At 38.9% G+C, this 21,572-nt stretch overlaps 3 protein-coding genes across 3 annotated transcripts; 1 reads left to right on the forward strand and 2 right to left on the reverse strand.

Moving 5' to 3' along the window:
* Window positions 1–120: 120 nt before the first annotated feature.
* LOC144652111 (uncharacterized) lies at window positions 121–3,295 on the reverse strand. The gene is made up of 9 exons (XM_078512142.1): window positions 2,927–3,295; window positions 2,626–2,710; window positions 2,314–2,429; window positions 1,938–2,125; window positions 1,404–1,525; window positions 1,184–1,313; window positions 755–907; window positions 496–612; window positions 121–351 (listed from the first exon to the last, which is right to left on the reverse strand). The coding sequence occupies exons 1-9, from the start codon at window positions 3,045–3,047 to the stop codon at window positions 121–123; spliced, it is 1,263 nt and encodes a 420-aa protein (XP_078368268.1). The 5' UTR covers window positions 3,048–3,295.
* An 875-nt stretch (window positions 3,296–4,170) lies between these two features.
* Window positions 4,171–9,492, forward strand: LOC144650123 (uncharacterized). The gene is made up of 14 exons (XM_078509782.1): window positions 4,171–4,798; window positions 5,022–5,225; window positions 5,313–5,363; window positions 5,696–5,758; window positions 6,077–6,160; window positions 6,244–6,372; window positions 6,669–6,791; window positions 6,889–6,924; window positions 7,176–7,244; window positions 7,354–7,446; window positions 7,886–7,936; window positions 8,053–8,095; window positions 8,213–8,259; window positions 8,588–9,492. Exons 1-14 carry the CDS (start codon window positions 4,286–4,288, stop codon window positions 8,717–8,719), a joined length of 1,638 nt encoding a protein of 545 aa, XP_078365908.1. The 5' UTR covers window positions 4,171–4,285; the 3' UTR covers window positions 8,720–9,492.
* Window positions 9,493–9,781: 289 nt separating this feature from the next.
* LOC144652113 (uncharacterized) lies at window positions 9,782–17,401 on the reverse strand. The gene is made up of 5 exons (XM_078512144.1): window positions 16,996–17,401; window positions 16,663–16,715; window positions 16,063–16,125; window positions 12,306–14,871; window positions 9,782–11,751 (listed from the first exon to the last, which is right to left on the reverse strand). The coding sequence occupies exons 1-5, from the start codon at window positions 17,399–17,401 to the stop codon at window positions 11,282–11,284; spliced, it is 3,558 nt and encodes a 1,185-aa protein (XP_078368270.1). The 3' UTR covers window positions 9,782–11,281.
* Window positions 17,402–21,572: the final 4,171 nt, after the last annotated feature.

Genomic DNA, 21,572 nt, shown 5'->3' on the forward strand with positions numbered 1-21,572 from the left:
AGGGGTATGGGCCTTGTGGATGTTTCTGACTAATGCCGGCAACGTCATCGAATCCTTCTTGTGTAGTCGTCTTGAAATTCTACTAAAAAACTGAAGTTAAAAAGAGAAGAAGATACTTGGTCAGACACGTTTCACCATAGGTACTTTGAAACTCTCTGAATACGTAATAGCATTGAGTATTTCGGTGTCTATTTGGTTGAGAAACGTAGAGGGACCTTTCTGTGTTCGTTTGCGGAATTTTTTGACCAAGTACACGATGTGTATAGCGAAATTAAACTTGACGTGATTCACATTCAATACCTGGTCTACATCTTCGTGCGTGTGTCCAACCATAAGAAATGATAAACGAACCTGCCAAGATGAAAAGACAACAAAAAAAGAAAAGAAAAGATAGTTAAAAGACTCAGCACAGGAAATAATGCTAGGAATCGAAAACGACATAATTTGGAACGATGACTGTTTACTGCTTGTAATCAAAGATAATGGTCGACCTACCTCCTTAAAAATGCCTTTCTCTACAAGAAGTGAACAGAAACCGAGAATGTATCGATTCTTGCACTCCCTGTAACAGTTGTCCATTTGCAGGAAAAGGTACGGAGGCAAGCGTCCTTCCTAAAGAAGAGACAAAGACTTTATCTATGGTATGATGCTGCAATATCCCCAATTTCTCAGTACTTGTGTGCCGAGTTTTAATCTTTGTCCAAAAAATGGTGCACGCTCATAAGCATAAAGTAATCTAAACATGTTTCAATACCTCGGAGAGCTCCACAAAAATCTGTAGTAGGACATTCAGCGTAAGGTTGGAATCATGTGGCCATCTCATTAGATCGATGTAGCTGAAGATCCTGCCGTGTCCGTGCGAAATTGCTCCAGTTACATGAGTTCTTAAAAAGTGGTATGTTTCATCCTAAAGCACGAAGAAACATGGACAAAAGAAGGATGAATATAGATTTGATAATAAAATCAATTAGTCATACAGTCCTTTTTAATGGGAGGAAACATTTTGGAATGAAAACATGAAAACTGCGAATAAATGTTATTTCCATTTCGCTGACACAGCAACATACTTGATTTTGAACACCTTGTTTTGCAGAAACAGCTCTAGACTGAATAATTAAATTGTTCTCATAACAATTTTAACAAATCCTTAAAACAAATAGTGTACGAATATTTCATTGCTTACCTTGGAAAGGCAATTTGCGTGTGGAAGATTTGTTTTTGACTGATCCATGCCGTCAATTATTAAGGATAAATACTGGTCTGGATTGAGTTCTGCTTTTAAACAGTTGGCGTAATACGCTCTCCTTTCAGCCCTTAAACGAGATAACCTTGGCATTAGTTCGATCCCTAACCAGATTTAATAATAAATAAAGCAGCTCAAATATTTCATGATCATGACCTACATTTGTTGTTCATTGTGTATTTTTCTTTTGTACGCGAGAGACCTCCTCTTGTCTTTGTTGTTTGTTCCTTGAAGACATAACTTCAAGGCCACGCAAACCCCGCATTTGGTGAACTTGTTTTCCTATGTAAAGATAGTCGGTATAAAAACAGAAAAAATGGTAGCCTTCAGTTTTGATGGGCCTGTCATAATTTTACATTGTAATCGATTTGAGAATTACATGAGTTTATACAAGTCCACGTGGTAAGGTACAACGTGTGAAACAAATAGGAAATTAAAGAAGACACACAGAGAGAAACTAAGTTGAAACTGAATGTTTTTTAAGTTGATGTATACCACAGTTTAGGTGACATTTTTAACTTGGAAAATGGCAAAGCCATTTTTCGGGTTGTAGTGTTTTGAAGCAGATTCACTCCTGCGTCCCCCTTAAGCTTTTTGACCCCGTAAGCTTTTTAACCGCATGTGGTTTACAGTAAATAAATGACCTTTTGTTATTGTAGGTCAGCGATACTTCTTATTCAACTTTCATCCATACCTTAGGAATGATGACATTTCGGAACCTTTTTTTCCACATTCGGGAGAAGGTTGCCCAGGATACTGTGCGCACGCCAGCACTCTTCAAATCATCTCTATAGGTTAGGTAAACCTCTCGTTTGGTAAGGCACGTTGGAAGACAGTACTTGTCTTCGTTTGGTATTCGATCTGCACAGCTTGCAATGTAATCTTTTGAAAAAAATAAGCAAATAATATAAGCCGTAGGCTATGGTTCAAACAGGTGGTTATTTAAGTTCGACGTTTTCGGCGCTTGAATGCAAAGACGTTGGTGCCGTTTCTATTGAATAAGTTTATTATGATCATTGAACAATCCAAAATATATCTTTGTATGTACTAAGAACCATACAGTTACCAACCATTAAACCAAGATTCAGCCTTAAGAGTGCTCGGCTTTGTCATATTCCTCCCCTTTCTGGCTCCCTCTGGCGAATAACGACCATCGCGTTCGAATTCTTTCTGTAGGCGGTAAAACCTATACGCAGAGAAACACCTTATTTTCAGCATGTCCCCTCTAGTCTGCAGCATTACTTAATCTACATCATTATAAATTTGTAACACAATTTTACATGTTAAAAAACATTTTGTACTATAATTCATGACAGCGAAAACATAAACGGAAACGGATTTAACTAAAAATACACAAAAATACACAAGCTACTGTAACTTACGTAGTTCGTGAAATACTGTGAGCAGCCAGCCAAGCTTTTCTGCATACCTCCTTCCCATTTGCCCGAAAAGTATAATGCCTTTTTCCTTAAAAATTCAAGAAACAAATTTATAAATCTTATTAATAACGACAATACAAAAATACCAGCCGAGGACATGTTTATTTCAAGTCCAACTCTAGTTAAGGCCCAGCCGGTGAGGTGTCTAGCCGGGAAAGTAAGTAGGAATAACACTCATATATCAATTTGCTCCGTTGTTTCGAGTTAAGACATTCAAAAAGAAAAAAGAAAGCAGCGAAATTACCTTGGTGGTGATAGGCAGATAACGTAAAGAAACTCATAATGAATGATCTTTGTTCTTCTTCTGAAAGCGCGCGATAAGTTTTCCTGCACTTCAAGACATCGCCTTTATTTAAGATTTTCATTGTGCACCTCTTTTTGCAGCATTTTGTGTTGATTACTTTGTCTACTCCGACAGCAGATAATGCTTTTTCTTTCCTCACTGAAGTACGAGCTGAAGACTGCTTTTCCTTCTGCAACGGAAAACAAGAAATTGATCATAACGACCGGTCAAAATAGGCGCGCAGGAAAGTTTGGATACGCGTGGCTCATCAAACTTGGCCGGTGACAAAGAAATAATCATGGGAGCATGTTCAAAAAAAAGGGACAAATAAAAGGCATATTCAGAAAAAATCGGTACCTGGTTTAGAGTGCTTTTTCTTTTTCTTGAAGTGTTCACAATCGCACGCCGGGATCCCATCGTATCTTGTTCATTCTCTCTTTCATTTGCCGGAACCAGCTCTTCCACTAGGGCAGGCTCGTTTACAGGGGATTGCAACGAAAGCTGGATACATGCACACAGCAAAACCCCAAGGAACGCCATGTTACTTGTAACAATCAATTCCGATCAAACTATCGTCGTTGATACGAATGTTCGTATTTAGGTTTGAAAGGATGTCGTTGCTGCTCCGCTTTTTATAGATATTTTCCCGCCTCATTTATAATTGCATATGAAATGCGCGCCCTTTTAGCTTAACCAATGATTGGTTAAGCTAAAAGGGCGCGCATTCCATATCAAACTGTTTTGATTGAATCAAAACAGTTTGATATGGAAATAATTTTTAGGGCAAATCGATGAAGATAGATTTAATAGTGGAAAAATACCTCGAAATGTTTGAAGTGGGGCATTTCTTTAATTGGGATACAACGATGACACAGATTTTAAGAGAAATTCAGATTAACTGTTTTGAAAAAAGGCTAAGAGTCGTGTGACACTTGGACCAAACGTTGCTTAAGATCACCGGAAACCTAAGTGGTTCGTACCAATAGTTATCTTCGTGACGTGAACATGCACTTGTCAGATTTTTTCACAAAATTTGGACACGTTCTTTTGTGATCGATGTTTTTGAAGTTTATTTTCATTTCTGCTTTGTTTTTCTTTACTAAAACGCGCAAATTATGTTTGTTTCAAGACTGTCCAGAATGGACATTCTATTCTATTCATGACGCTTATGCAAGTGTTCAAAGCGTGTACGCAAAGAGTCACGGCATATATTTTCGTGCTGCTTCCGATCGGCTTGATGATAAAGTACATCGTACTTGTGAGCACGAACACGATTAAATTTAGCGAGTACTAAGATTTGACCCAAAACTTTATTCAGGCATGAATGTTCGCGAAGTACCTTATAATGAACAAAGTGGCGAAGCAGCTGAAACAATCCGCGGAAACACTAGACCAGAAATGCCTCAACATTCTACTCCAGTGGTACCGACCGATCAACCAGCGCTGCCTCAGCAGCAGCAAACTTCGATTGCGACTGCCAGATCAATCCCCCTGAACACAGTTAATCCTCCTCAGGGGTACGTAATGCCGCCAAATTCGCAGGAACAGGTCTTTCCATTCCATTATGGTGTGCCGCCATACGCGCTTATGACATTCCCGGCCCACCAGCTGCACTACTCTCCGAGCCTGAGGCAGATAGCACCGAAGCCTCAAGGGGACATAAGCCAAACGCCTGCTGGAAGGATTTCCAGCCGACCGCCGGATTTCATAGATACGGTGAAAAAAATTAGAAAGCAATTGTACGCCCGTTGCGGAATTGATGAATTGCAAGAACCACCTGAGGGAGAAGTGTATTCGAAGTGGAGGAAGTCAGTTATGGAAGAATGGAAACCAGTAAGTTTTCTACATAACTAAGACTCCTGAGATATCGTTACTTCAAACTTTGCCAATATTCATCTCAGTTAGCTGTGCGTGATACTTCGAAATGGCATAGTGTGATGTCTAAACTACCTCTGAAACATCACGACTGAACTACATCCCAGTGAAATGATTGTTGGTGTACGTTTTTACCCTCAGAAGTTATCTTGCTAATGCCCTTTGTAATTTTTTTCCGCAGCATAATATGGGTCACTACTTGATGGTTGCCAGATTGTCAAACAGATGCTTCCGACTTGTTATAGAGATTCCAGAGTGCCTGAACGTACGGGTAACTCAGAGCGATTTTATTGACTTGTACGGAAAAAGTGAGGAGCAACAGTACAAGCTACTTTGTGACTTATTAAACGGACAAACTTCCTTCCAAGATCTTAAACGACGTAGAGTGAGTTTTTATAGTTATTCACATGATAGAACTTTTGATTTGTTTTACACTGTCAAAGTGGACTAATTTGATTTAATCTTCCCATAGCGTGCAAAGGATGCCCCACAAAAAACATCTGGCGCCGGAAATACCAAAGAGGCAAGTACCGCGCTAGCAGCAGTTCGTGATATATAAAAATTACATCTGACTTTAGCCGCACATGTCTGACTCTGTGCATTGTCTCCTTGTCTGAATGAATTTGTTGACTTGTTCAACTTTTGCATGAAACTTCGTGGGATTACGATGTTTACCTACATATTAATTTGACTTTTTAGGCCACGCGCAAATTAACCGGCCGACTCACGCTCAAGGCGTCAAATACGTATTTTTCTTTCCAGCTTAAAATCAATCCACGGAATAGCGTCTAGTTAATAAAAATCTCATATTTGAATTTATTTATTATTAAGCTAACCTATTATCGTTCGCTTTAGCTGGAGGAGGAAATTGCAAGGTTAAAGAGCCAAAATATGGATCTGCGTTCAAAATTGGAGGAGGTACAAATATATAAGTTTTTGATTGTCATTACTCATTGTGTGCTGATAATTCGATTGTAAAAAGTGAGCACAACTTTCATTCATTACGAGCCATCTTATCAGTTACATGCTACGCACCTATGCCAGTGCATAGGTGAATGCTGACATGCAAACCGTAACACAGGCTAAACACACATTATGCGCGTGTGTGTTTTCTGATCTTATTTCTGTTTCAATATCTTCTTTGTTCCCGTTGGGATCAGTTTACCGTATTTTGTTTTCTAACATGTTAACAGAGGCACCAACCAACTACCTGAGTTGATTTCTTTTTCTTGGCAGGCCACTGAAGAGCGAAATGAACAGAGGAGGAGAGCAGGGAATTTGCAGAGAAGATTAAATATACTTGAAAAAGAAAATGAAGAGGTAGGTTTGGCTGCAATTTTATACACACTGCTTGTTCCTGTTTGCCTAATGAAATATAGTGCTTTTACCTCTTCCTCCAACAGGAATTGGAACAGTACCGACGCGACGTCGATCTGCTTTTAGAAGAAAAACATGACCTGGGAGAGAGTTTCCTCAGCCACCAGAGTAGCTTGAGTGATACATACTCAGACACAGAGGAGCCACCAAATATGGTAATTTACACGAGTCCTTAATGAATTTCACGCACAGCACTGAAGACACGCACTACAGCCATGTGACCTCTTTTGTGCAGGGAGATGCCTTATAGTATGGCTTGTACATCACACACCTTCATTGGTAGTTGTCTCATTGTTTTATTTTATGACAGTCATAAATGAGAATTTCTATAGACATGCGAATTAAGATAGCCAGCTTAGAAGGTAGTTTCAGTTCGTAAACAAATTTAGTTGGAAAGAATCATTCCACTTTTTAACGTATCAGTCTAATAATTACAACATCATCTCTACAGCCTTTATTCTCAGACATGGAACAGAACAATGGTTCTGAGATGGGCAGTGAGGCTGGTTTCGAGATGGGTAGTGACTCAGACTCGGAGGGCAGTGAAGACCGAATTCCTCTCGCACAAGTCAAGGTAACTATTGCCCTCCTAACCAAAAACCATAGTTAGCATAAATGGAAAAATTATTAATTGATTATTTCTTTGCCATCCCGGCAACGTTTACTTGCAGAAAAATATGTCAACTGTAACTACAAGTACACCCAAGGTGAGTGCCTTGCCTTCATGCCTTTCTCAGGTTAACCAATAGATACGTGTTTCTATATATTTTGCTATATTTAGAACATTTTAAAATCGAACACTGTCATCTTTTTAAGCTTTTTTTCAATGGATCGTGTGTTTCTGAGACTGCGGTTGAAAACAATGTTGGATAGTCTACATACTAAAGGCAATAACAATTTTGTAAATTAACAGTGGTGGCACCAAAACCTAATGCAATGCAATATTTGCCTTTTGTAGGTTAAAAACTCTGCGCGAAGAAAAGCACAAGATGACGAAACTGACTCGAGCACGTCTTCCAGTGAACTGGTAATACAGTCTCACAAGTCTTGTGAAAGCCAAACCTGCACTTGAAAAAAATTTAATTATTTAAAAAAAGGCGCGTGGAAATCTTGAATTGATTTTGTTTTTCTCAAAGAATTCTGAGACTTCTGATTCAGAAAGGAGTACACCCCAGAGACCAACTGAAACAGAAAGGCTCAGAATGGAAGCTAAAGGCATAAAAAAGAAGGTAATAATGAGGAATTAAGAAGGTGCTAATACAATAATTAATTCTTTGACCTTTTATCGTCCCTAAACAAAATTAGTTTGTTCATTGGGAGTGTTTTGGATAGTCTTTACTCATATATAATATCAGTAATTTTTTAGTTTTATTTACTTTCAGTTTTAACTGCAATACAGTACGAGACCAAACAGAAATATGTAATTCACATACCGGTATGTTTCAGACGTTCATTCGTGCCGCAATAACAATACACAATGAGCAACGGCCGGCGTGTGCGGTTTCTATGCTACATACATGAATCCAAACGATGGCTGAAGCAGCTGAAGGACATTGGGTGACAAGCTATCGTGAACAAATCCATGACTGTTACAGAACAAATTAGAATGTTTGCAACGAAGTGCAGTCATAAATATTCGGACAATAACTTATTTCTATTGCTTTCCAGCTTATGAAAGACAAAACATCACGTCCGGAGGGAGAGCCGATTAGTTCAAAGGTATATTAAACTCGAAATAACTCAACCGCTTAGAGTTGACTGCTTTCTAGAATTGTTTTAAAAGCTGACAGTTTGCCGTACCAGTTTTCCCACACGCAGTTCTCTTTTTGTTGCAGTCAAATGATCCACAAACTACAGCGGCCCAAAAAAGAAAAAGAGGTAACAATGAGACTTTATAGTCTTCAATGTCATGAAATGTGTTGCAGTGTTGCGGTTCGATTTGTGTACCAACCTTGTGTGCTGTTTTTTGATCTGACTGAATTCTTATCTTTTCAGTCCCAGAAAGTAAAACCGTATTGTCACAGCCTTTCCATGACGAATGGGTAGGTACTTTTATAATAATGCTCTTTTGCTATTGGTTTCTGATGAAAAGCAACGAAATATGGAGATTCTGAGCTGGCGCGCAACCTCAATCAACATTGCAATGTTTACAATACAAAGGCACAATTGGAGTAAGTGAAAAGCAGGCGCACAGTTGCCTTCTCTTTCACCCGCCCTTTTTTTATTGCTGCGTTTGGTTTGTCTATTCCTTAAAAAAATATCCTGTATCCCAAGATTTTGATCCTCAATCTGTATGTATTTTCTACTGATCATACATAAATGTAAACTACAAAAAATATCTGTCAACGTAAGGCTATTTTTCTCTTCTAGGATTATGACATCAAACAGCTAGATGTTGACGAGTGGGTGGCTGTTGCCTATGAACAAGACTTGTACTTCTTTGGAAAAATAGAAAAGAAATCTAAAAAAAAAGGTGTCTGTAACGTTTTTGACAAAGGGTGATGATGGCGTATTTTACTGGCCTCAGAAGAAAGACAGAGCTCAAATAGAGCCAAAATTTATTTTTTGTCGTAACTTGGAAGTCACGAAAGACCCTTCAAAAGAATTTTACCATGTAAAAAATTTTGAGGATCTTCAAAATAAGTTTGAAGCTTTTTCGCTCAAATACTTTTGACCACTTTTAGCCTCCAGTAGAGAAACTGTCATAAAGATCCAGACATAGCCGCTACGTAAAGTTCAGGGTGCAAAGTAAAAGGAGGATACAGAGTTTCTAACACTGATGCCGATGGATAAGAAAATATACCGAAATATACAAATACACTAATAGAATTACCACATTAATATTGTCAGATTGTGTGTACACGAAATACGCTTGTGCTGAAGTTTAATAAAAGATCACGCAAATGAAGCTAGCCATTTCCTTTCGAGTTCTGTCTACACACACCAGCCCCCTTGAATATCAGTTATCTTGCTGAGCACGTGTTCCATTCAGTGACGTTCGGTGACGATCGCCGCGCCGAGGCTTTATCATGTTATGGGCTCAGAGTGTGAGCTGTCACGTAGTTCTGAGCCAAAGTCCACAACACGCAAAGAAATTCTCGAGCTGTTTCGCTTGAAATGGGCAGCAAAATCAAAGTCTCCTTGCTGTGCCTTGACAGGGCTTGTATAGGGAGCTAGATGGTAAAACACGACGAACATATTGTGAACAGATGAAAGTGGGCTTTCTTTATACTAAGGTGAGCTTATATCCCGGTTCGTTCTTATTCTTAACTACCATTTCATTGATCCTCGGAAAACATTTTGGCATGCACACTGAAATGCGCTTTGTAGTCGCCATAAAATGAATCGCGATGGAAATTTTTGAACACATTTTGGCGGTAAAAATATTCCGCACTTTGGCGCCATAATAGCGCCGTTCCATCGTAGGAGTGAATAGATAGAGTTGATCTGAGGATCTTACTTGTTTTACACTAATGACACTAAGTTGTATCTCGCTGAAATCTCACATTAACAGTCATTGACTGAGAAAACCAGGTAATTTTACAAAAAACCGAAAGATGGGGGTCGGCCAATTTGCTTCATACTAACACGATAAATAGGTTAGGTGGACTTATGAATAAATATACTAAACTTGGCTCCTCAATCGTTTTTGTATAGGAGATATGAGGTCCACTATTTATCACCCCCATCAGGGCCTAGATTTACCAGTAAATTTGACCCAAATTTGAAAACCACTATAATCTACAAAATTAAACGAACAGAATTTTTATTTTCTGTGTGGCATAAACAGACATAGAACTACTTGTAAAAATCCAGAAATGTACGAAATAATTACAGGTAAGTCTACACCGTTCACGTTTTGAACACCTACTTTTTACATTTTCGAATGAGCAAGATTTTGCCCATTTTCGAGTTCCCGTAGAACACACAACTATAACTGCAGAAATCATTGGATACCACAGATAAGTGCTCTTACCTTTCCTCTATCATAAACAGCAATAATCTTTTTGGGCCATTGAAACAGCAAGATTTTAGAGCACCTCAATGTAGTTCATGTAGGCGATATCGTCTTCAACAACACACGAAGCAACCAATGTGTTTTTAAACCACTCCTCGAGTCCACTTTGAGTTTTTCCGAGGTTAAATAAATGCAATTGACTGAATTCCTTCCGAAATATATCTCAACCCGTCGATTATTCGTTAAACAGTGAAGAAAACGTGAAAAACACGAAAATAACAGAGCGACGCCATTTTGAATTTGACAACTCCCAGGGGCCTGGAATCCAGCTTTTCTCCAGGAGGGTAGGGTGGGTGACATTTTTATTGTAAATACCTTCAACAAGCGTTTCACAATGCAATACAATACAAAAATGTATTTTTTATTATTATTTTACGTTAACTTCCTTACGATAATGCTTGTAATAACAACAGTTGCATACCCAATAACCCCGCCGTACAAAACTGAAGAACAAACAAAGCTTATTACCGTAATTCCGCCCTTTTAGATTGCTTTCATGTAGTTAACTGCTCCTACATAAATACTTTGATCGATCTTTTCGTAGACTGCAGTCAAAGTAAATGAACAAGCATGAAGTAAGGGCAATCGACAATTATGCTACGTTTTTACCGGCGCAAATTTAATAATTAGAATTTAACTTTGACTGACTGAAGCTTAAATAATTCTACAGTCAAAACGTGCTCTTTATCAGACCTAATCAAGCAATTTATATCGTATATATATCCCAAAAGGTTGGGACAGTCCGTTCAGTATTAATTAAAATTAGTTTAGTTTGTTTAAATTGGTTTTCCACCTCAGCTCATCTGTTTATGAGTAAATCGCATAAAAATAAAGTATTGCAAGAAAAGTACCCCCCCCCCCCCAAAAAAAAAAAAATCATCACTTTTAATTTGCTTTGACTGCTTGATCTTTTATGTACACGATAAAAAGCACTGCCGTTCTGCTCCATTTTCAATTTTTCATGTTGTTGATATTAAACGCATGCGCTCGAAGAAGGTGGTCTTCGACCGTCCATTTTATTTACTGATCTGTAACGTTAGAGAAAGTCATTCCTTGGAACAACTGCAGGTTTTTACGAGATGTTCGATTGGTCTCACATAGGAGTCCTTTCGGGCAATGGACCCATCAATCTCTATTCCATAGAGGTCACAAAGTTCTTTTAACTGTGCAATCTTAAACTTTGACTTTAACATGCCACGTTTAACTAGACCACAGATATCCTGACCTTTATATTCGATTGGATGTCGCAGGTCGACCTCTTCGTACACTGCTGTCTGCAATTCTTGCAGATGTTTCTCTGCCTCCCAGGCTTCAAGATCATTCTCATCGATATTTTCAGCTTCTTCAATTAGCGCGGTGGGTGCTTTATTCTGACGCTGCGCTGCTGCCAGTCTTGAGAAATAACTGCTTATTTGTTTGGCAGTTCGCCATTCTTCTGGAGCAAAGCGAAGTTTGCCATCACCGTCCCTTGCAATTCTCATTTCTTTTGCCACCTTTGTTGGATCTTCTTTGTTCCCTATATCAAATAAAACATATCGTAATGACATAGTACAAACACAGTCATTTACAGTGTGATAAAAAAGAAGGTCACGGTAGTATTGTAAAGTCGTCGGCCTTCAGTGAGTGTGAGCAGCTGACAAAACGTCAAAAAGCAATTGATCTTTCTTTCACTTGAAAATAAACTTTTAAATAGTGTTGAAAAGATAGGAAAAGCAGGATAATTAGGGGGTTTAGGAATAAGGGATAATTCACCAAATTATTTTAGGCATTTAATAATTAGATAAGGTATTACAACATAATTTTGCGGGTAATGAAAATCAAAAAAATCAAATAAAAAAAAAAAAAAAAAGAAGAAGAAAAAAAAAGCCTCGGTTATTTCATGGTTAATAAAAAATTAAACTGCCCCTTGACAAGAAATGTGCGAGGCGATTTGAACTACTCTATAAATCATGGAACTTTCTTCCTTTTACGCCCGGAATGAAGTAATCGCTTCAGCTACTCAAGATCGCTGCAAAGATCACTCATTACTGTTAATTGCTAACTAGACATACCTAGTTGTGAACTTATTACCTGTTTCGACCCCTCTATTGAACTTTTCCACTAGAAACGTCTTAACGCCTTCGGTTGCTCTCTGACCCTTTCGTTGGGCTTTCAAAGCCCAACCCTGGAGTGGTTCTTTTCTTGTTGTTACGTGGGTACTTGCTCGTAGGTGCACTGCCTCTCTGGCGACGTGGGACGACTGTATTCCTGTGACCTTTTCTGCCCACTCTTTCCGTGCCAAGTCGTAAACAGTCTCCCTCTCAGTTACCCTTATATGCCGCCCAGTATCCATGTGTGCATAAAGATCCGCCTGTGTCTGAAATGTGGCCACGCAACCTTCCTCTTCGCACACAAAAATGTCTTGGAAACTGTTAGAAGGCTGCTTTTTTACCATAAGTCCTGGCTTTGACAATGGCGTTAGAGACGTAAGTGGCATGACAATACAGAGATCTGTCGGACCTTGGAGGGATAGACCCAATTCATCGTATAGAAACATCTGACCTTCCCCCACAGCATAAGCTTTCCAAGCCCTTATCCCGGAGACAAGAAACTCAAAACTGAACAGAGCGCTAATTCCTTTCCATTCCATCGTTTTAGCCGCCTTTGCTAAATCCACTTCAGCAACTGCGTTCCTACACCCACGTACACCACCGTACGATTCCAAAGCCTCTTTCATGTCAGCTGCTGTGACAACATCGTGCTTTTCGTTTACCCATCTTTGTATGTGACCTTTCATTGGCGCGATCTTTCTATCACATACGTCCTTCCCTGACTGTGGATCTGAGAAGTCATACCTTCGAATGCTGATGCCTGTCCTCTCTCCAATGGACTTCAGCGAAAGAAGCAGCGAGGCGTTATGGTAACATCCAGCATTGTCAGATTTTAGATAAGCCGTCTCTACATCAGGGTGCTCTTGTTTGACTGAAACAAGAAGGTGCTCTAGAATGGATGCCACGGAAAACCAATCCTGTGTGCAGCTGTCAAATATGTGCACAACTGTTTCCACGTTGTATTCGTTCTCATCAGATTTGAGTATAACACAAGCAACATGCCAGCTCTTGCCTCGTTTTCCGTAAAAGTCACTCATTTGCTCTCTATATCGCTGGGGCAGATATTTCATTGCCCAGTCCATCGTTACGAGAACGCTTTTATCGTTGAGTGCACCAAGAGCGTCTTCCTTGGCTTGCTCTTGGTTCACAGTGCGAAGCATATGGGCTTTCCAACTAGCGATTGCATGCACGGCATGAGCCATATCAAACTTGACTTGACTTTGCTGTAGGTCGGTAAGAGTCAGGTTTGGAGAATTGATCTTGTTTGTGATGTCAGATAAAACTTCATCTAGTTGACAGCATGAGATACAAGATGTATCATGAGTGTGATCACATTGATGGGCGAAGACGTCGTTTTGAGGATCGCTAAGACTGTACCTAGTGCAGTGGTCTGCACATCTTTCATCGGGTCCGACGTGGCTCTTAAAGTCCGTTTTGAGGTAGCGCTTGGCTTCTTTCAAGATACCCTTCGCCTCTTTTCCCCATATCGGGGAGGCACCACCTTCTTCAAGTGTGGTAACTACACTATGGAGAATTTCGAATGCTTGTGCCCCTTCCGTTAAGAAATAATCTAATCCCTGTAGCGACTTCTGCGTTGACGCAGCACACACTTCGATGATCCTATATAGTGTTCTTTCGCTGGCTGGCTCAAACACTGTTTCTTGACAATAAGCAATGTATTGCTTGATTATTCTTGAGGGCACCATTGTTCTTATCACATTTGGAATGGTGATTTTCTCACCAGAGTCAAGCTTCAGCACCTTAGTTCCGTACGCTACGTCCTGTAAAAAGTTTGGTCTTGCAATAAAGTTGACGAAGTGGCTTGTTTTGGCTGGATCAAGGCGTGTCCTTTTAATAGGTACTGGTACCACTGGTTGACCTGGTCCTTTTTCAGTAGCATGGCTGCGGGCTTGATCTATTTGCCAATTACTTAGACCAGGAATCATCTCTCTGAGCTCCTTCTTTGAAAAATGCTTAGCAAACATCGACAGAATTTGCAATCGAGTTTGACGACTTTCCGCTTCATTATATACCCCCAGCAAAATTGACAGTTCGACTTTGCTTACTTCTTTTCTGTCGTCATATTTGCCGTTTTCGTCCCGGTCTGAAGAATACTTCAGTGCATCAAATACTTTCTCTTCTTGATCTGGTGCAATGGTTGTCAAAACAGCACTGAGAACTTGACGGACTTTCCGCAAATAGTAGGCTTTTTGTGTACTTGATATACTTTCCCAATTCGAATTGAGTGTCGATGCTATCGGACTAACCCTTCCATCTGATATATTTCCTACTGCTTCATTTAAGACTGCGCGTCTTTCATGCTGACGCTGTTCTTCATCGATCCAAAAACTGACATCTTCATCGTCTCCTTCATTGTCGGCAACAGTACTGTCCAATGTGTATTCAAACTCGGAGGGGTTAGGAAATGACAAGTTAATGTTCTCTTCAAAGTCCAAATCATTTGAGTCGAACACACTATATACCTTTACCGGAGTCTCGTCTTTCTTCACTGTACTGCCTTCATTTCTAGCGTTCTCTTCTTTACCCTGGATAGACACGAATAAATAAATGTAATATTCAATTGAAAGTATAAACAGTGTGCGCGGCGCGCGTTACTAGAAAACGTTTTATACGGGGAGGCACCACGCCCTGAAATCCAACCCCTTACCCTAGCGGGGAGCAAGGGTGGCGCAGTGGTGAGAGCACTCGCCTCCCACCAATGTGGCCCGGGTTCGATTCCGGCCCGGTACCATATGTGGGTTGAGTTTGTTGTTGGTTCTCGTCCTTGCTCCGAGGGTTTTTCTCCGGGTTCTCCGGTTTTCCTCCCTCCACAAAAACCAACACTTCCAAATTCCAATTCGATCTGGAATCAGTGGGATCAAGAAGAGCCACCTAGTGGAAGATCCCACTGTAAATTCCCATTTTTTTTTTTATTTTTTATTTTATTTATATAACATTTTGAAAGAAAAGGCACCTCTTTCGTAAACCTTTTTATTGAAAAAATGTACCCGTTCTATATACCTACATGACATGACATATAATTAAAACAGGGAGTTTTCGTGTCATTTTCATATAGCGCATAGTAAATACAGCCAGTTGCGTATGTTCGAAATATTTTATAAAAGGCAAATTTTAATGCCTAAACGTCAGATTTCCCTACCCTTTCAGACTTTTCAGGCGGAGTCTCGCCGTATAGGTCTTAACAGGAAGTACCCCCATTCCCCCGGGGACTGAACGCTCGATTTTATTCTTTTCCTTATTTAGTCTTCAAAGTCTAAATCAGTTGATATGAAACTTCTATACTAAACTACAAAACTAGAAAACGTTTTATACGGGGAGGCACCGCGCCCTGAAATCCAACCTCTTACCCTTTTATATACCGTTTTGAAAGAAAAGGCACCTCTTTCGTAAACCTTTTATTGAAAAACGTACCCGTTCTATATACCTACATGACATGACATATAATAAAAGCCGGGAGTTTTCGTGTCATTTTCATACAGCGCTTAGTAAATTAAAATGATACAGCCAGTTGCGTCAGTTCGAAATATTTTATAAAAGGCAAATTTTAATGCCTTAACGTCAGATTTCCCTACCCTTTCAGACCTTCGGGCGGAGCCTCGCCGTATAGGTCTTAACAGGAAGTACCCCCATTCCCCCGGGGACAAGACGCTCGATTTAATTCATTTCCTTATTTACTCTTTAAAGTCTTAATCAGTAGAGATGAAACTACCATTAACCTTTATTGAAAACTCATTTTTCCTTAGAGCACTGCCTTCATTTTCATCGTTCTCCACTTTACCCTGAAAGAAACGAATAGCAATGTAATATTCAGATTATTTTAACTATTTATGCGTGCAGTTCGGCATCGAATGCACTCTTATCCATAAATACTCTGCTGTTTTTTGCAAGTGAAGAATTATAAAGGATTAGGTATGAAGGGCGTGGCATTTTCGATCGCCGGCAACTAAAATATTAGTAGTGTAAGAGTCATTGTCGACGAGACCTCCCAAACAACTCTAGATGTTACTTACCAAGCTTTAGGAAAAAATGTAAAACATGCGCACATTGACACAGCATTTTTTGCTTCTGTTGGCGAAGAAGAAACCTGGAGGCTTGTGTTACTAAAAGGGGAATAATTACCCACTCCTCTATTCTGACTGAGGGAGGGAAGCAGCAAAACCCACCCTGACCACAAATTAATTCAGTTAAAGGCTAAGTGGATAGCCGAGGAGCTTCGCTTTTATGTTTGGCAAAATCTATTTATATTGCCGAGTGCTATCAAACTTTATATATTATGCAGGGGAATTAGCGATGTCATTTTAATTCAAAATATTCACCTTGGTCTCTTCATCACTTTTTGAATGGCCTTTTCGGCATGTGTTACATAGGGCTGAAACAAGAAAGATGTAAAGGTATTGATAAGGTTTTCTGAAAAACACGACGGCAAGCTAAACGTGTTGGTTTCAATTGGAATGCTACACTTTCCACACTGTAATTAGCAAAGATTTTCAAACTGATAAACAGCTAAATATGGAAACACACTAAAAGAATGAAATAATTAGCACGAATATAATAATAGTATTCATTATTTCTCTTGTGAATCTTTCATGAAAAATCCAACATGTGAAAAGCTGTACTAAATAATAATTTTATTGTACTGTTGTACTTACCGGAACCGATTGGCACTGAAACATGATACACCTCATAGATTTCCTCTGACACCTGCTTGTTTACCCGACGAGGATTTTTCAATTTTTTCGCTTCGCCTCTATGAGATGGGTAACAGCAACTGGATGACAACTTTTGGTAATGTGTTGTCAGTTCGTATCGGTGCTTTGGACACACGGTAATCCTTCCTCTCTCTTCCTTTGACAGGGAATGTAATCCAGCGCGATTGAGAATAACTTCACTCTCTGTGATCTGTGTACCAACACCACGGCTTCCACTGACACCCAATTTAGTTAGATATTCGGTTAAATCCTTGCTACATGCTTCTAAAGGAATTACATGAAGCTCGGTTGGAGCGTATGGTGTTGCACCGCACACACTGTTTTCATTTGAGAATGAGCAACTCATTTTCCATCGTACATTATATTTCAAGCCGGCTATGTAGATAACATCGCAAAACCTGGTGCCTGTATGACGCGTTGATATATGCATAAAAAAAATGTACACGGTATATATAAAGGCCGAAACAGTACTGTCTGCAGTTAAATATAAATATATATATTTATTTAACCGGCTTTATCAATATAAAATAAGTAGCTGTAAAAAAAATATAATTGGCACTGGAGAATCTGCAGAGCAGACGGATGGAGTGATGGACAGAAAAAAAACAAAAAACAAAAAGGCAACATATACTTTATTCAAACTCGTTCGTAATTTTATTATTTTATTAAAATATATTTTTTAATTGCTGTCATAGTATAAAACTAAATAAACAAGCTACTACCTTTGTAAATAGCATAAACATTGATTCGGCCCAATGCTAGCCCCTCTAACCTACCTGTGATACACCTGTTGAAACAATCACCCACCCTACCCTCCTTGGGAAAAGCTGAATTCCAGGCCCCTGCGAGTTGTCAAATTCAAAATGGCGTCGCTCTGTTATTTTCGTGTTTTCCACGTTTTCTTCACTGTTTAATGAATTATCGACGGGTTGAGATATATTTCGGAAGGAATTCAGTCAATTGCATTTATTTAACCTCGGAAAAACTCAAAGTGGACTCGAGGAGTGGTTTAAAAACACATTGGTTGCTTCGTGTGTTGTTGAAGACGATATCGCCTACATGAACTACATTGAGGTGCTCTAAAATCTTGCTGTTTCAATGGCCCAAAAAGATTATTGCTGTTTATGATAGAGGAAAGGTAAGAGCACTTATCTGTGGTATTCAATGATTTCTGCAGTTATAGTTGTGTGTTCTACGGGAACTCGAAAATGGGCAAAATCTTGCTCATTCGAAAATGTAAAAAGTAGGTGTTCAAAACGTGAACGGTGTAGACTTACCTGTAATTATTTCGTACATTTCTGGATTTTTACAAGTAGTTCTATGTCTGTTTATGCCGCACAGAAAATACAAATTCCGTTCGTTTAATTTTGTAGTTTATAGTGGTTTTCAAATTTGGGTCAAATTTACTGGTAAATCTAGGCCCTGATGGGGGTGATAAATAGTGGACCTCATATCTCCTATACAAAAACGATTGAGGAGCCAAGTTTAGTATATTTATTCATAAGTCCACCTAACCTATTTATGGTGTTAGTATGAAGCAAATCGGCCGACCCCCATCTTTGACTGCCTGCCTGGATTTCTCAGTCAGTGACTGTTAAAACTTCAGAAATCAGGGTTATTGTATTGGAACCGAAGTTAGGTAGTATTTTACTCCATGAAATAAAAGCGATGTAATTTACGATTTGTTCGAAATTTTCACTCGTAGTTATTTTCCTCATATAAATATTAGACGACTTCAGGGATCCACAGTATCGATCGGTCTCGTTGATAACGCTTTATAAGCAATGGTCGGTACACGGCAGCAAAAGCACTTGGGTGTGTGAGAAATAAAATACTGTACCATTAATTTTACATCACCAAATTTTTGAATAAACATTACACACATCTATTGGCGGCTTTTACCGTAACAATACTGAAGTGAAAAAAGAATTTCCAAAGTTCAAATCAATTCCCTGGTTTTTAGTAGTAATGCAAAACATTTTTTGCAACAACCGTGTCGTTCTTTTCTCATACAAATTCGTCGCTCCGTCGTCTTCTCTTTGACTCGTTGTTGTATTACATCAGGGAGAGTTATTCGCTGTGTGTGGGTAATACCTGTCAACTTTGAAACGAAAAGCAAACAAAATGTGCTACTCGTGTCACGGTGTGGCTCGTGTTAATTTTAAAGCCATTGGTTTGCTGTTATGTAAAAAAACAGAAAGCGCGCGATGTAAAAATAGAAATAACGGCGACGTACTCTTGATCGGGGCTCTAATTGAATATCCTCTCTATTTACTTACAGAGGAAAACCTTTAAGTTACAGTGCAGTGAAACAATGTGACTAGTTTCCTAAAGTCAGTTTGGGACAAGAAAGAAGCAACTGAACGTCTGACATGACAAGTCATTGCCTGCTGGAAAGCAGTGGAATGTCAACAGTTGCCATTTGAGAACTGCTATTTCCGGCGGCGGTCTTTGGCGGTCTTTTATAACGAATTCAACTTTTTTTGTTCGCAAACTGAAACTCTCTTTTATCATAGAGTGCTTTGACGAAACAAAGCAAATTGTATTACCAACTCACTGAAGATATTAAAACTATTTGTAATGAATTGTGTTTTTATAGCAACGAAGGTTTACAGAACATTCACATAACATTCGAGTTTTTGGTTCAGTAGCACGGGCCTTACAACAAATTCGATAAAAATTTCACTTTTTATCATCTGATCTTAATGAAAGAGAAAACCATTTAAGTCTGAAACGAAAATTCGAATGACGTGTGTTTTAGTTAATTCAAGGTATGTGAATGCATGTGTTCCAGTCTTTTCTTAGCAAACAGGAATTTTGGTTTTTGCTCCTAAGAACTTCATTGGCTAAAATGTCTAACATTAGCCGACGAAAACTGAGGTATTATAGCCTGTTAACTTGTTATTCAATAACAAGCTTGTTATTGGATATAATGGCTTTGTTAGCAGATAACATTAGGTCAACTTTTAGCCAAAGATAAACCTGACCCTGATTGGCTCTAATACCTGATAACAGGAAATAACAGCTAACACCAATTAGTCCCAATTATAATGAACGAGTCCCAATTAAATTGAATGAGTGTTAAATGCATTTTGCATTTTCCGTGAAAATTAGGTTGAAAATGGATCATCCTTATAACAGAAACGTATCTACTCCGAACGAGTACAAGGAATATTTGAACCAGCTTTCCTAACCATACGCAGCTTTTGTCTGCGACCTTCATGGTCTTCATGCGTACCTAATTGCGCTTGGTTCTGTTCACTTCCTACCACTTAAGTTGAAATTATTTTTTTGGCGGAGTAGAACCAATTGCATAAACATATATAGCACTTCAGGAATGTTACATGTACATGTAAGCGAGACAAGTTGCATCGTGGAAACAAGGCCATGAAAAAGTAGTTACTCACCACTGAAAGTAATCCTCAGACACCAACGGTAATGATTTTAATGACCTTTTTGTTCTCTCAAAAAAAGCAGACAGCATTTCATACAATCAATTCCTAGTGTTTGGTATTATTTTATTTTTTAAAGAGTGTAATAAGAATGGCTCTCCGGGTACCGAGTTTTTTTGTATTCGTAAAGCGCCACAAGTTTCATGTCCCTATGCCCAGGTATTTGCTGATGATTAAGGGTGTCAATAATATAGACCCTTTGTCCCCGCTGTCAAACTTACAAACCATTCATTAACCAACTTGTTGGCTTCTTGTAAATTTTGAATCAAAAAATCACCCCACATAGAAAACAGAAACGGATTAATAAGCTACCATTGGCAAATTTATTCAGTAAACAATGTGACTGTTCACAAGCAAAGCCTGACTTGCCGTTACGTACATACTTTTTTAGCTGAAATAACAGCGAAATCAAAACAGAAACAAAAAATGGTTAACTCTGTTTGTGTATTTCTGCACTAAAATTTCAATTTGAATTATTTTTATGCCAGTTCTAAATTTTTGTCAATATTTCCTATCTTCAGCCATTTTACAAGAATATTTACAATGACTGAAACGTAAAACAGTTCAATTTCCCTCTATTTCGCGAATCCTCTTCTGTTCTTTGACCCAGTCATCAAAATTAAGTGCTTCACTGGCATCTTCCACAGGGCGTTCGCCTCCCTCCACCACTTTTTTAATTTCAATGCTGTCATGTGAGATGTTTGATTGATCGCAATCTTGTCCAACTGACAAGCCTAACTGACTTTTGGTATTGATGTCATCTAGTGCCATGTTTTCTTTCTTTTGAGTTTCAATATTCTGTCCAATTTCACCCATTTGGACTTCTTCACGTACCTGCTTTGATTTGCAAGCTATTTCCTCCTTTTTGGACTTTTTGAATGTGTTCTTTGATAGACTTCCTCTTCAGGATCGCCACCAGTCTCTTGATGCTTGCGCCGAACCGTCTTTTGTTGGGAGGTTGTTCCATGCTCAAAAAGCTTATATCAAAACGATCTGATTAGACGTCAGTAGTTAAGATAAGGCACATGCAATCACACCTTTAAAGTACCAATTAAAGTATGTGAT

The sequence above is a fragment of the Oculina patagonica genome, chromosome 4, assembly GCF_052425735.1.
Source record: "Oculina patagonica isolate OP01 chromosome 4, crgOcupat, whole genome shotgun sequence".
Taxonomy (NCBI): Eukaryota; Metazoa; Cnidaria; class Anthozoa; order Scleractinia; family Oculinidae; genus Oculina; species Oculina patagonica.